The sequence below is a fragment of the Cryptomeria japonica genome, chromosome 7 (genome assembly GCF_030272615.1).
Source record: "Cryptomeria japonica chromosome 7, Sugi_1.0, whole genome shotgun sequence".
Lineage (NCBI taxonomy): Eukaryota > Viridiplantae > Streptophyta > Pinopsida > Cupressales > Cupressaceae > Cryptomeria > Cryptomeria japonica.
The window spans coordinates 774,797,710-774,813,271 of NC_081411.1; the positions used below are offsets into that span (position 1 = coordinate 774,797,710).

At 35.5% G+C, this 15,562-nt stretch overlaps 1 protein-coding gene across 2 annotated transcripts in view; it reads left to right on the plus strand.

Moving 5' to 3' along the window:
• LOC131050052 (uncharacterized) overlaps positions 1-8,171 on the plus strand; it is a 48,900-nt gene extending 40,729 nt beyond the window's left edge. The window contains exons 3-4 of one of the 2 annotated variants that reach the window (XM_057984191.2): positions 6,801-6,884; positions 7,240-8,171. In XM_057984191.2, coding sequence (XP_057840174.1) covers positions 6,801-6,884; positions 7,240-7,905 — 750 coding nt within the window. In that variant the 3' untranslated portion in view covers positions 7,906-8,171. The remainder of the gene's footprint in view (positions 1-6,800; positions 6,885-7,239) is intronic. The other variant, XM_057984192.2, reaches the window with a different exon arrangement.
• The last annotated feature ends 7,391 nt before the right edge of the window (positions 8,172-15,562 follow it).

A 15,562-nucleotide genomic window follows, 5' to 3' on the forward strand; every position in this document is an offset into this window, starting at 1 on the left:
GTGGCAGATCATAATGAAAGTGTTGATCAAAATTATGAAAATGTTCTACATCATTCAAAGGGAATTATGATGAGAGATGATTCATGCGTGATATTTATTATATGGGCTCACCTTATGAAAGGAAATGTTTTAAACTTAAGATAAGTATTCCATGTTTTATTAAGGCACATGAATTATTGAGTTTGTAATTTATGCTATAATATTGGCTAGTAAAATCTTGTATGCTTCTATCATTGGGATTTCTGTTCGAGATAATTTAGTTTATGAGCTATTTGTAATCTCTCTCTGACATACCTTCAGGACGAAAGCACAATAAAATTGAATTAAAGGGAGAAATAAATTGATGCTTATAAACGAAATTATGGTTGATATCAGATTCAGAGGGAGTCTAATATTTCATCAGAAGTAACCTTAGACAAGGAGGTCAGATGGTTGATATCAGATTCAAAGGGAGTCTAATATTTCATCAGAAGTAATTTTAGACAAGGAGGTCAGATGGTTGATATCAGATTCAAAGGGAGTCTAACATTTCATCAAAAGCAACCTTAGACAAGGAGGGCAGATGGTTGATATCAGATTCAGAGGGAGTCTAAGATTTCATCAGAAGTAACCTTAGACAAGGAGGTCAGATGGTTGATATCAGATTCAGAGGGAGTCTAATATTTCATCAGAAGTAACCTTAGACAAGGAGGTCAGATGGTTGATATCAGATTCAGAGCAAGTCTAACATTTCATCAGAAGCAACCATAGACAAGGAGGTCAGAAGGTTGATATCAGAGGGAGCCACACCATCATGAAAATATGCTTAATACATTCTTCTCTATGAGAGATAAGTTTGAGGAGCAAGCCCTTGTTAATACACTCTTCTCTATGAGGGAGAAGTTTGAGGTGAAGGCCCCTGTTCCACCCTTTAGGAGTAGTCATGGTGAACGTCATGATGAGATGAAAACATCACGTTGAGCAACTCTGTGATGGGCACTTGTGTTCATACTTCATATGCATTCTCATACATGGGAGTAGCCATGATGGATATCATCATGTTGAGTACCATGATGAATCGTGTTCCACTCTCTAGGAGTAGCCATGTTGGATGTTATTTCATGACTATATTATTAACAAGGATTCCTCCCTAGCTAAGAGGGAGTGTTGATGTTGTAGTGGTCACCCTTGTGAAGAGACAAATGGTGTCATTGAGGACCGACCCATTGTGAAAGGGTGCCTCCCTCATATATATAGAAGATGCAAACTCATTCTCTGATCCATTCAATTTATGTGAAGAGCAGTTTATATATTAGTTAGAGCAAATCGATCCTCTGAAGAAAACCAATTAGATTTGCTCTTGTGAAATTTGCTTCAAGGAGTGAAGCAACATATATTGGGCCCGTATCTTGCATTATTGCTAGACATATTTGATAGATAAAGACATTTTATGCTGGGTGCTTCTCCCTCGAGTAGGGGGGTTTTCCCTTGGAGATCAAACTGCAGATATTCTGACCAAAAACATCTTTCAGAGTGAAGGTTGATCACTTCAGAAAAGGTTTAGGTATGATAGAAAGGTAATTTGCTTTGCAATTTGTATTTGCATGTTTAATGTGTAAACTTCTTTGTCATGACAGGACATTTTTGGATTTTATCCCCTGGGTTCATATCTAAGAGGTGACGATCTCTCAAGATAATGAACACTTGTATGAAGACATTATAAGGTGACGATCTTATAATGTCCAAACCAGTTATCATGGTGGATCTCTGGTGAATCATGGATGAAGCCATGATTGTGTTGTGGTAAAACATTCATATGAAATGTTAATGCACATACCACAACTTGGATAAGATGAGAATTTAAATCTTTCTCATATGATTATCCTTAAGTATTGCGTGTTTAGGCAATACTGATATCACGTGCTTAGGTGATATCCTGTCATCACAAGATTGAAGTGATGGACATTTGTATCATGTGTCTAGGTGATACCTCATATCATGTATTTAGGTGATATAACATTTGTATAAAATGTTAGTGCACTTATCACAACTAGGATAAGGTGAGAAATTAAGCTTTCTCATATGATTATCCTTAAGTATTGCATGTAGGCAATACTGATATCACATGCTTAGGTGATATCCTATCAATTGCAAGATTGATGTGATGAACTTCAAGATCATGTGTTTAGGTGATACTACATACCAAATGATTAGATGGTATGATTCTCATGAATGACTAAAATGATCACTATCTATTAAATTATGATGCTTGAATATATTGTCTACATTCATCTTACCTAGCTAAGAGGGAGTGTTAATTATGTTTCGTGTATCTATGGTGAGGGTCATAAGTGTTGACATGGGAGATCACTACACATTTTGTCTGATCATCCTCCCTAGCTAAGAGGGAGTGTTAATGTTTGTAGCTTGAGTTGAATGATCATTTAGAATACATATAATATATGTTGATTAATAATAATATATTATTATATTATTATTAATCATATAAAATTTAATATTCAATATTAATCTATTATATTATTCTAAATTAATAATTGATTGATGAAACATTATAATATTGATTAAATTATTATAATTAAAGGAGAGACATGTCCGTTCAAGGGAATGCCTCTCCAAAGGAATATATATAGTATAATGTTATTCAATTTGAGAACACATAGAATTCCAAGAATGCAAGTATCAGATTGAATCAGATATATACATTAAAATACATCCAATAAAATCTGGGAAAATCAACAGTGGCCACAAAGTTCGATGCACCTACCATCGTCATCTATTGGTCAAATATTCAAGGAAGGGCATGTGTCCCACTAAATGTAATTTTGTCATTGGTCAAGCATTAAATGCTTTGCAATGGGTGCAACAAACCCTAATTAGGTTTTCTATCTTTCAATCTTGGCCATTGATTGTGAATCAATTTGAGCCCACTCAATTGTAATGAGAGCTCTATATAAGGCTCCACTTCTTCATTTGTAAAGGATAATAGTTAATAGTTAGTAGATCAATAGCAGATAATAGTTAGAGTAGGAGGAGAAGGCAAAGATTGTTGCCAAGACATTGTTGCCAAGACATTGTTGTAAGAAGCATGTAAACTTCATTGAAGATATGGTGAAATTCATATGTTGATTCAACAATTTGCATGAGCTCTACTTCTCATTTAATTTTCATGTTGTTTAGATGAATGGAAGAACTTTGTGCATGATCAGTGGTGAAATTCGTACATCCATACTACTAACACCTTGCCGATGGTAAAGTGCCTTGCGTAGTCAACTACATTCATTTTAGCAAAGCCTAAATTCAATTATCGCTCCTTCGTTGATATGCTTCAACTTGAAGGTGTCTATGCTTGTAGTGGTGAATTGAAAATCATCAAGCTATCCTTAGAAGATCGCACTAGCCTTGTGGAGATGTTCACTGCATGTCAAAGCAAAGCTTAGTTGAATTTCATCAAAGATTGTCCATTGCTCTTACATTCTTAGAGTTAAATTAGCTTCCTAAACCCTATCCTTTTTTTCCTTTTTTTTTTCAAATCAAGTGAAATTCCACGTTCTAGCAATATTCAAGCATTCAACGTAAGTCCACCTTGTGATTCCAACAATGTCGCATCAAACAACTGAGTCTATCCAAAAGCACGTCGAGACCTGACATCGAGAACCTTGGAATCGTCCCATTTGATCATGCAACTTAGCATTTGGGGAGTCTTTGTTCAAGAGAGGATAGAATACTTAGTATTTTATTCAGTGTTGCATAGTGCGTAAAAATACCATCAACAATGAGATCGTCGTATTAGTGTCCAATCTAGATCTATTTTCCCCAACTACCTCAACACAATGCAAGCAACGTCCTGCTGCCATCATAAAAGTATAGGCATTGCAATACATGACTAATACTTCTAAATTTGGGAGATTTTGTATTTTCTGATTTAAATTCTCTCAAAAATAAACAGCAGAAGATAGATCAGGGGAACAAGGAAATAACAATGAAATCAACACAATAACAATTGAATGATCCACATGGTGAGAATTTCATATTCCCAATATTATCAATATTACTAAATCAGCATTTAGATAACGAGCTCCAGAAAATATATAAAGTCAATCAACTTCACACACCAATGGAAATTAATATTACCCAACCAATAATCGCCCTATCAATTTAATCCTCATATACCATTTACATTTGCAATATGATTCATAAAATAACAAAGCATCCAAAAAGAACTAGTTGCTGATTCAAATAATAGAAGTTACCAGATTACGAAGAACATAACCATATAGAACACACAAGTAGATCAGGCAATCCACAAGCTGCTTTTTGTATTAAACTTCAAAGAGTATCACAAAAATTCTTCTAAACTCATAAAAATCTGTATAAAATCTCTAATGGAATCTCTAATTGGACCTCAAATCAGAGTATAAGCATGACACTTGGGTATCATGGAATGGCTTTCCCTTTCTCTCCCTATTTTCTTTGAAGCCTATGTTAACATCTCGTAAACTTTCAAGAGTGCAATCTAACTATAATTCTCTCATATGATACTTTGAGTATCATAGCAAGGCTTTCCCTTTCTCTCCCTATTTTATTTGAATCCTATGTTCACATCTCGTAAACTTTTGAAAGTGCAATCTAACTATGGTCCTCTCAAAACAAAATATGAGATTATCTCTTTGATTGTAGATTTTGATAGGTCTGCCACCATCTCCACTATCTCCTTAACATGGTATATGTCACGCCTCCTTTTTGAAGATCAACATCCACGATCAAGGTCAAGAACATCCGACATCCACGAAGAAGATGGCAAATGATGAGGATGAAATGTAAAAGAGGAGGAACCTAAATAAAGAAGAACCCTACAAGAAGATGAAGACAAAATCAAGAACTTTCTGGAAATTTTCCAAAGAGGATAGCAAAAGAAGAGTTGATCAAAGATGATGCAATTTGGGAATATGCACCATCATAATCAGTGAAAAAACTCGATAATGTTGAGTATCAAGAGATATGGATAAGGAAAAGAAGGTTTACAAGATATACATGCCAAGGTTGCATTCATTTATCATCAACCTATCAAATAGTTAAAGGTCAATTTGTCCAAGTTCATCGAACCTGACTCATGAACAACTATACAAGTATAAGACATTAAATATGATGTAACAACTGAATTTTGTCATTGGTCCTTTTCCTAAAAGGATGTGCATTCAAAGGTTTGCAATTTTCACATTGGATGGTATTAAATGTATGAAGGTGGTAGTTATAACTACCTCATTTAGGGTTTTGTTGAATTATCTTGGCTGTTGATTTAGAATCAGTTTGGGCCCATCATTCTAATTAAGAGCTCTATATAAGGCTTTGCCTTCTCATTTGTAAAGGATAATAGTTAATAGGCCAAGAGCCAACAATAGAATTAGTAGTAGTAGTAGAAGACTAGAGATTGTTGCCAAGACTGTCGAAATAAATACATGATTATCATTGAAGATATGGTGGATCTTTGTATGAGTTTCAACATGTTGCATGGTTTCTACTTCTCAAGTTTTAGATTTGTGTACATGGAGTTGATTAGTTGAATGGGAGATCTTATTGCTGATTAATGGTGAAACCTATATGTTCATACCATTTGGAATTTGTTGATTGCAAATTGCAGTGCATGGTTAGTCTGACCTCGTATTGAAAGCTTAACTTCAATTGCTCTATGCTCATTGTTCATGGTGTTGATGTGCATAAGTGATTTGAAAATCATTTGCATACCCTTTGGAGATTGCACCATTTTTGTGTAGTTGTTCCCTTGTGGCGAAGCAAAGCTTGATTTGGTTTTGCTAGGTCAGTAATCATTTCTTGCATTGTTAGATTCTTAGATTAGATTTCTCTCCCTTATCTTTTGCCTTTTATTTGAAGTTCGAGTCAGTCTAATATCCAAGTTATGGTAAAGCATAAGTCCCTTTGTGAAACAGCAAATCACATCATTCACTGAGTCTATCCAACGTAAAGTCGCATTGTTCTCATTGTAAACCTTGGGGTTGCCTTATTTGATCACATAGTTTTGCATTTGAGGTTTCCTTATTCAATAGAGGATAGAATACTTAAGTATTTTATTTTGTGTTCGAGGTGTCATAAAAAACACATCAACAGGGACAAACTTGACTATTTAAAAAAGTGTGGCATGGACCTCTACCTGAAATATCAATGTGTTGGTCTAGGACTCACTAAAAACCTTTTTCTGTACCAAATTTTCTACTTAAGCAATCACTCCAATTGGAAGTTACCTTCCAAGATCTTGTAGTCGTCCAGCCATTGTTATCTTCAAGTTACTCAAGTAGGTTCATCCGAATGCTATTGTGGATCACATAATGCACCATAGAGATCGTCAGCAACTTTATCAAGTATCTCGATTGTATTGGTCTTGTCCACAAGAATGGACTAGCTCCCCCCATTCAATTTATGTTTATACAGGTGCCAGTTACTAAATCAGATAATATGCTGGAGAGAAGTCCTAGCATTCTACAGTTGGAATCCTTTTTATCAGCCAGTGAAACCAGAATCTTGTATGTTTATACTTGGGTTTAAAATAAAGGAAACATTCTGTTTCGAATCTTCTTCCTGGTTTTAAATTGTTGTGAAATTCATTAATTTGCATTTGCATTTTCAACCGTCAAACTATTTGTTTCTTGGGAACACCCATTGGATAAGGCCAGAATTTTCTCAAGTTATTATTTTTCGTTTGAAATTACCAAATTGATATACCTTTTAGAAGATGCTGACTCAGTACTTTCACATTTTGGTTGACTTAAGATCTTGGCTGTATGCAGGTAGATCTTTCACATGCAATTCTTGGGTTCTCAAAGGGAGATGAAACCTGGGCAGTACCATGGACTAGAGAAACCATTTTCCACGTATTTATTTGTCCTAAATTTTGTATTCTGTATTTGAATACATTTAGGGGAGAGCAATTATTGTAAACAGAAGTTGAAAATTATTCACGAGTTTGACTCTTCTTGAGCACAAGCTTGCACGAGAAAGATAATGGAATAAATGAATTGTTAAAAGATAGGAACTAAATAATTTGACTTTCTTGTTTTCCAGCCTTTTTAGAATTACTAGTACAAATTGAGGTACAATGTGTGTGGCCTGTGTTATGTTTATGCGGTGTTTCTTGGCTTTTAGATTTTTACATTTCATTGATGAAGCAGCATATGCTGTTATTCTTTGGAAAAACATGTTCTAAATCTATCATCATCTGACTTGCAGGTTATGTTTCTTTGGTACTCTGCTTTCTGGCTTGTTGGATTCTGGATAATTCCAATTCTGGCTTATGCTGCTGGGTTCAATAAAGAGGCTCTATCATACAGAGGTCAAGCTTTGTATAGTCTTGTAACAGATCTTGCTGAGGGAACAGTTGGAATGACTATATTGTATCGATGCTTAATTCGTGTCCATCCTCTTCCATATAAATGGTTCTATATCAGCTGGAAAGGAAACTGGCTCATCAATGCTTGTTTAGGGTGCTTGATGTTCCCTTTGGTGCACATGTTACAAAGAGTTAATCTAGACTTGCTGCCAGTTTCACCTCCTTTAACAACATCACATATTTTAGAACAATCAATACTAGCTCGGGATCCTATTGCCATGCTTCTCTATGCCACAGTTGTTTCAATTTGTGCACCTATATGGGAAGAGGTCATTTTTCGAGGTTTCCTTTTGCCTTCTTTGACACGCTATATGTCCATATGGAGCTCTATTGTTGTTAGTGCCATTGCATTTGCAATAGCACACTTTAGTGTCCAGCGTTTTCTTCCCCTTACATTCTTGGGTCTTATAATGGGCATTGTTTTTGTGCGTTCCCGCAATCTTCTTGCATCAGTGCTCGTGCATAGTTTGTGGAATGGATTTGTGTTCTTGGAACTATTCATGTGATGTATTTGCCCAATTCATTTGTGGATGTGCACTGTACAATAACAGCAAAGAGCAATGACGACTGCAAGGGTTTGTGGCAAGTCGAGATATTTCATATTTGTTTCTCTATTGTCATTCATTTTCTTGTGGCTGACTCTATTTTTCTGAGATCAAGAAATGCTTACCATTTATTACCGATAATGGTAATAAAAATTCTCTGGAAGTGCTTGTAGGAGAGGATAGATATTGATTTTGTGTTAAAATTTGATTTTATTAGTTCTGTTCTACTATTTCTTCCCGTCTCTCTAGCCTGCCAGGAATTTCTTTTGGTGTGATAAATTTTCAGTTGTATAAAAACTCAAAGATCTCATAGATTCTATCTGGCATCAAATAAAATGCATTTTTGATTATCTGTTTTATTTTTTTTAAGAAATGTTCACACTGTTACAAGATGTCCATGGTGCGGTTGCTCATGTGGTAAGAACATGTTTTTCAAAGTATGATTCAGAGACTAATAAATATTATCTCCTTGTTAGTTTTCTTTTCTCCTTGGACTTTGAAGTCGTGTGCTGGTCTTCTGTTTTGTGCATAGGCAATCCAACATTGTCATTAGCCTCTAGACTGTTCGCCTCTGGGTGCTCTTAAATTCTGAGATTGAGAAGTAGAAATCGAAACCAGCTGTAATTTCAAGAGAGCATGCTTTCTTTTGCTTGCAAATTGTTCCTTCTAAAAAAAATTATGGATATAGGAGTCTTAGCACTTTTCAAGTATTGATTATTAACAATGAGTCAAGGAGAAAGTGAATTGCTCTTGTTGAGATGTTTTACCATGCTGTCTAGAACATGTTTTAGATTCAGTTATTGGTTGTGTGAATCTGATCCAGGGTTGATTTTATGAGTAAATGGCTATCATCATCAAAGCTATCATGGGCATGGCTATGATTTGTCAATTAAAGATTATGAATAATGGGTTTCATCAAGTTTATGATTTGTCAATTAGATTTTGAAGTTCAGAAAATAAAAACCTTACCTATAGAGTTAAAAATGCAATACTTTAGCGCTTGTTTGAAGCAATTTTTCAAAATAAGAAATAAAAACATAATTCAAATTTAGAAGACGACCTTGCCATGTCTTGCTCTTTGTGGTTTATGGCTACCCTCAAAAACAGCCAAATTCATTTTTTTCATGGTTAGCTTGTGATGCCTTTTACTTGGCATAAGAATAGAGGTGCTTCTTGTTGTGACCTTTTTCACCCATCGCAAATGGGGAACCCTTGTTTTTTTTGCTTTTTGGGTTTTGCTTTGGCGTTGCAACTGCTAATCACCAATCTTTTTACAATGAGGAGTCAGGGTTTTTTTTGAGAATTTATCTTAAGCCAAGTTGAGAAATCATGTATGAATGTTGTCAAAGTGTCCAAAAGGGCCGAAGGACGAGGATCGCAATTGCTTTGGGTCATTTCTAACATCTTTTTTGCTTTTTTGAAAGTGGCATATGGGCTTTGTTCCTCGAGTTATTTCATCGCTGCCCATGTCGGAATTTGAAAATCTTGTCTCTAGATATAAAAAGCATGGCTTCAAAATTTTTTCTTTTTTTTGAGACTAGGTTTTTGTTCTTTAGGTCATATAAGTCCTGCCCATGTCTTCAGATTCAATTTTTTTTGCTCCTAAGTATAAAAAGCAAGGGTTTGCTTTTTTTTTTTTTTTCGAGACTAGGGTTTTGATCTTCATGTCATATTATTACTACCCATGTTCTCAGATTTTGAAAATTATGTTTTCAAGGATTAAAAAACAAAATACAAGCCTTAATTAGGGTTTTGTTCTAGAAGATCAGCCATATTATCAATGCCCATGTTCTCAGATTTCGAAAATAAGGTCGCCAAGTGCAAAATATAGAGTGGAAACCCTAACTAGGGTTTTGTTCCAGATGAACCAGCATGGTGTCAACATGGCATGAACGTTGTTGATCAAGTATAGAGGAAGGGTTTGGGTATGACACATTGAAAATTTCGCCTAAGTTGGAGAAGTAAAAATGGCAGATGCTTAGACAAACTCGTCAAGGGTCAAAGTCAAACAAATGAAATGGTAGATGATCTGTCAAATTCACCTAAGGATGTAAGGTATGGAAGATGTTTAGGTAGGATCAATGTTCGCTAGAGCATAAGAAAGTTGTCCAAAACTCAGTCAGGCTCACCTTATGATCAAGTGAAATTGTCCGACAGATGGTAAACTCCTACCATTGGCAAGAGTTAGTTGAACTCCTACTTGAGATTAGACCATGTTGGAAGAGAAAAAAATATAAATAAAATAATAAATAAACTGAGGCATGGAAGTGTAAAGTAAGTTAAAAAATAAATTTGGCACATGAAATAATACATTTTTAATTATTTTCCAAAAAAAAAAAAAAGATTTTTTTATTATTATTTTCAAGTAATTACATTTCAACACTTCCGATATTTCCAAGAATTTTAGAAATTGAGAGAAGGTTCTAGAAGATTCTTGGCTAAGGATGAAGTTTGGAGAGAAAATAAAACTTTCTATTTTGGAAAGATTAAAACACAAAAAAACACAAAAAAATAATAATAAAAATATTAAAAACAAAACAAAACAATAAAACAAAAATAAAACTTCTAAGTTAAGGAATCTTAGACTTTATGTATTTTCGACCAACTCATCTTCACAATTCATTATTCAGGTTGAGAATTTGGAGAGGAATTGAGAAGAAGTTTTCTATCAAAATTTGTGAATTTTGGAGAGATTTTCTAGAAGTGAATTCTTCTAAGTGTTAGAAATCAAGAAATTAAGTGTTTTTTTCAATTTTAAAACAGAATTTCAGAGTTGAAGGTAAATTTCAGTCATAAAGAGGACCTAAAATTTGAATTTCATTGATTTTCTTACCTTTCTATCTTATTTTATCAATTTCTTGATCAATTCTTTCACTTTCAGTCTCTTTTTTCGCAGAAATTTAACCTTTTAATAGGTTGAAAGTGAAATTTTCAGAAAAGAGGATTAAAAATCAGAATTAAAATCTAAAAATAATATCAAATTTTCATGTGTTTTTGCAGGTTAAGACAACAAATTACCAATGAAGTTCGCTAGTCATAAAGAAAAACATGATGGGAATTGATCAGAATATGGCGATCAGACTTCTTCTAAATCCGCCACGATGAAGACAAATTAAGGTTGGCAAGAGGTTTTCAAACTTCACCCAGCCTAAGGAAAACATGAAGAAGGCCATGACAAAGAGCAAACACAAATTGACAAAGCCCTTGTTAAGTTTGTCATGTCTAAGAACTATCCAAGTCTACCTTGAACATGTCCGACAATCTTCCAAGTCTGCCTTGGCATGGAGTCTTCCAAGTTGGTGTGACAAGGAGAAGATGAATTCCTTCCAAGCATGATCAAAGTCCGCCTAGGCAAGTAAAATTGTCAGACACATGGTAAACTCCTACCATTGGTTAATTAACTCTTGGCAAGAGTTAGTCAAATTCCTACACGAGGTCAAGAAAGTTGGAAAGTGATTGTCCAAAGTTCATCCAAGGCAACAAAGCATGAGCACATGGCAAAGTCTTTTGCCAAGTCTATCTAGACATGTTCAAATTCTCATCCAAATCTACCTCACAAGTTGGCAATAAACATGTCAAGACATCATCCAAGTTCACCAAAGGTGGAGCATAAGCCTATGTCCAGAATTCACCAAGGATGAGCAAAGTAAGCAACTTCCAAACATGATAGAACTTGATCTAATTATTAGACTTCAAACAGAGACAAACAAATTCGCATGGAGATAGGAAACAAAGCTTTCCAAAAAGTTGAAGGAAGCACTCAATAAGTTCGACATGTCCAAGACTCATCTAGGTTAATCATAGACATCGAATTAAAATATAGCAGATTGGAAGTTGATGAGTACAAAGACAAAGTAATATGTCTTAGCATATTCCAATTCGCCTACAAAGAAGAACATATCTTGTCTTCTAAGTCCGCTTGAGAAGGAATGACTAATGATCTTCCAAGAACAAATCATTGATGTCCAAGATTCAAGAAAGTCCTCCCTACCAGGATTAAGGAAGAATGTTATCCAAATTCGTTGAGGAATAAAGCAAAACAAACTATCTAAACTTCCAAGCAATCAAGTTGGATAATCAAAAGAGAAGGCTTGGAGAATGATCTTCCAAGCACATGACATGGAAAGAATAAATAAAGCGTAGTGATCAGATCTCCAAATTTGATCCATGAAGACAGGGCAATCCAAGTTTGCCTTGGAAGGAAAAGATTAGTCAAGGTTTGTCTAATAAAGTAAGACACAAATTGAAACTTGTCCAAGGATGTGTAAATTCCACCTTGCCAGGAGGAAATTTGCTAAGCAAGCATAAGGATGACATGTATTCTTCCAAGATCACCATAAATCAAGATCAAAGGAAATTGGAAAACAAATTGTTTGATCATATTTCCAAATCTGCCAAAGACAAGAAGGCTCATGACTGTCCAAATTTTTCCAAATCCACCAAACACAAGGAGATGATTGTTCAAACTCTTTCCAAGGCATAAAACAGATTAAGACAAATTGAAGGTTGATTGTCCAAGAACATTCCAAGTCCAAGGGCAAACAAATTGACACGAAGCATGCCAAGGCATGGAAGAAATAAATTTGACAAGACAAGCAAATGAATCAAATTCTTCTCCAAATTCAAGGCACCTGAAAGAGTCTCCAAGCATCAAGAAGGAAAAGTTTTCAGACTTGGTGAAAATATTGAAAGAAATTCTAGATTTGTTGAAGGATTTCATTTCTGAAGAGTCAAAGACAAGCTCCCATGCGCAAAACATAAATTGGTGGCAAGAAGAGTATTCCAGACAAATTTCCATATTTAGGCAAAATTTTCAGCACAAATTGGAAAATTCAAGTCAACATGTCCAGGTTCATTGAACACACTACCTCTCAGCAGAAGAAGGGGGTGCAATCTTAAAAGATAGCATCTTGTGCCACTTGTCTCTCATCCGACAAATATTTGATCTATTTTGAGAAACTTTGATAAGGGTTAGGTTGTGTTGACGTGTATTTTGTACACAACCTAACACAGAATAAAATACCCAAGGGTACCTTATCCTCTCTTGAATAAAGCCTCTGATTGCTGAAGATGTCGCGAAAAAGGATCAATCAGGATGACTCCAAGGTTCTTTGATGTCATACACAACCTAATGATAACTGTAGCTGCTTTTGCTCATACTAGAGATGTTATCATTCCTGTCCTACAAGTAATCAGGCAAACGCCAAGGAAGATCCTAGCACAAGAAAAGATAATGGATGGAGGAGTTCATAATTTACTCCAGTGGTCAACCCTACTCCAGATGAAGGAAGTTCTTTTCGAAGACATCAGCACCAAATGCAATCAAGTTGAAGAAGTCATCCATCCGATTCAGGACAAGGTGTTTGGGGTGTTATGTACTATTCTTGGCAAGAGGATCGAAGTTGAGATAGATGTGGATCTTCAAGAGTTAGAAGAAAGAGTCAAGGTCATCTTTTGCAAAGATGAGAATGTTATCACAGATGAGCAACGGGATCAAATGTTCGCCACTATGCTCTGATTGAGAAAATCAAAGAACTCGAACTTGAATGGGATGCGGCTCTTCTCAAGGCTTTTGATCAGGTTATCCACTTGGAGGAACGAATGAGGAATCTTCTCGAGATTCCTATTGCTGAGATTGAAGGAATTGTGTCTAGATTCATTGCATATGCTAGGAAAGAGCATTGGAAAGGGAATAAGGTTCTAGAAGAGAGGTTGTTGTAAATGATGTGGCACCTTAATTATCATTGGTCTATGTTTCCTAGATTTTTGTGCCAATTAAATATTTGGCTATGCATTTAATATTGTTCAATAAAAAAGGGATTTTTTGTAATAAACCCTAATTAGGGTTTAGGTGTCATTTAAACCCTAATTTTTTTATTGAACAAATTAATTTTTTTATTGAGATAATTAATTTTTTTTAATTAAATTGGCATTTAATAAGGGTGCGTTGGTATTTAATAATTAATTTAAGCCTTGGAAAATCGATTTTTATTATTATTAAGGCATTCGAAATTAATTATTATTAAATTAAAAATTAAAAGATAGAGCGCTTGAGGTATCATTTTAATATTTTTGTAAAGTCGGCCTCTTCTTTTATTAATTTTTGTTTATTTTGGGTCTTATTTTACCAAGTCGGCCTATGGAAAATGAGGTGGTGAGCGCCTATATAATATTGGTGTTTTGAACCATTTTAATCAATCATTCAATCATTATTTCAAGTGCGATTTGGAGAAGCAAGGAAGAAGTGCGAAATCTGATCTAGTTGGAGCGAATTTTGTTGAAGGCTAGAGGTGGTGGAGTTGATAAAGGAAGTGCATTTTTGAGGACTTCGATCTACCTTTTGCCTAGCGAATTTTCCTAATTTTGCATCATTTCTTAGAATTAGTTATCAAGTGGAGGTATGACGTGAATCTTCCTAGTCCAATGTTGAAATTTTGAATTTTGAACCTCAAATTGCATAGTTAAATTAGGAAATGATAACTCAAAGATTTATCATGAAGTTTCCTAAATTAAAAGCTTCAATCTTCCTTTCTACTCTATATTTCTAAGTTGCAAAATATATTACTCATTATGAAATGTTGTGTAGGTATCAAGATGGCGACCCCAAAGGCAGGAGCATCCACCAGTCGTCCAGCTCTCATGAAGGAAGATCAAAGGAATGAAGAATTGGAGACCAAGATCGTGTCAAAGTGGAGCAACATTTGGAGATACCAACTTGGGAAACTTCAGTATGAAGCAGTTTCGAGAGGTCCCTTACATTGAAAAGCCATCACCTGTCGCAAAGAGAATAATTGAAAGTGGCATCATCAAGGCGGTCGGTTTCCCTCCAACAATCCAGTGCCATGAGCTGATGATCGAGTGTGCTCGCCATTATGACCCACAATCAAGATCAATCGTGTCCAAGGAGGGGAACACTTTGGCTTACCTTTCAGAGGAGGCTATAAGTGAGGCTCTTCATCTTCCAGAGCATAGAGATATGATTTACAAAAGCTTAGAAGGAGCCAGGTCCATGTATGAAGATGATCCAGACACTTGCTTGAGCATCATTAATAAGAATTGGTTACTCAAAAGTCGTCCTCGCCTGAGAAAGATTCCCAACACACCACATAGGATCGACTTCCAGGAGGAGTACAGAGATTTGATAACTTTGCTCAATCGAGTTACAGGGGCTCCTCAAGCCTTTTATTTTGAGAAGTGGATGTTCTACTTCATCCAAGTGATAGTTCAAGGAAAAGGAACAATTCATTGGGCTAGAATTATTAGCCATTGCTTGGATGTGCAGTTGAGAAGACTAAAGGCTACCAAGTCATTCCACATGAGCTCGTACATCATATATGCCTTGATCAGGAGTTTCGAATATGCAGGACTACCTCACAGAGGAGTGATCGGAAGAGGGCCCGGGGAAGTCAGAGTTTGTGACTCTTATGTTCATTTGCATCATCCACCTGGGAGTGACTACAAGTTAGTCAATGATACCTTCACGATGAATATCACCAGGATATTGCAAGGCGGGATTCACAATCGGCTATCTCAAGATGCACAAGAGCTTGTAAAGAGGTATGGTGCTTGGTTCATCCAATTCCAAAAATTTACATATATTAGAGTTCATGGGTGTCCT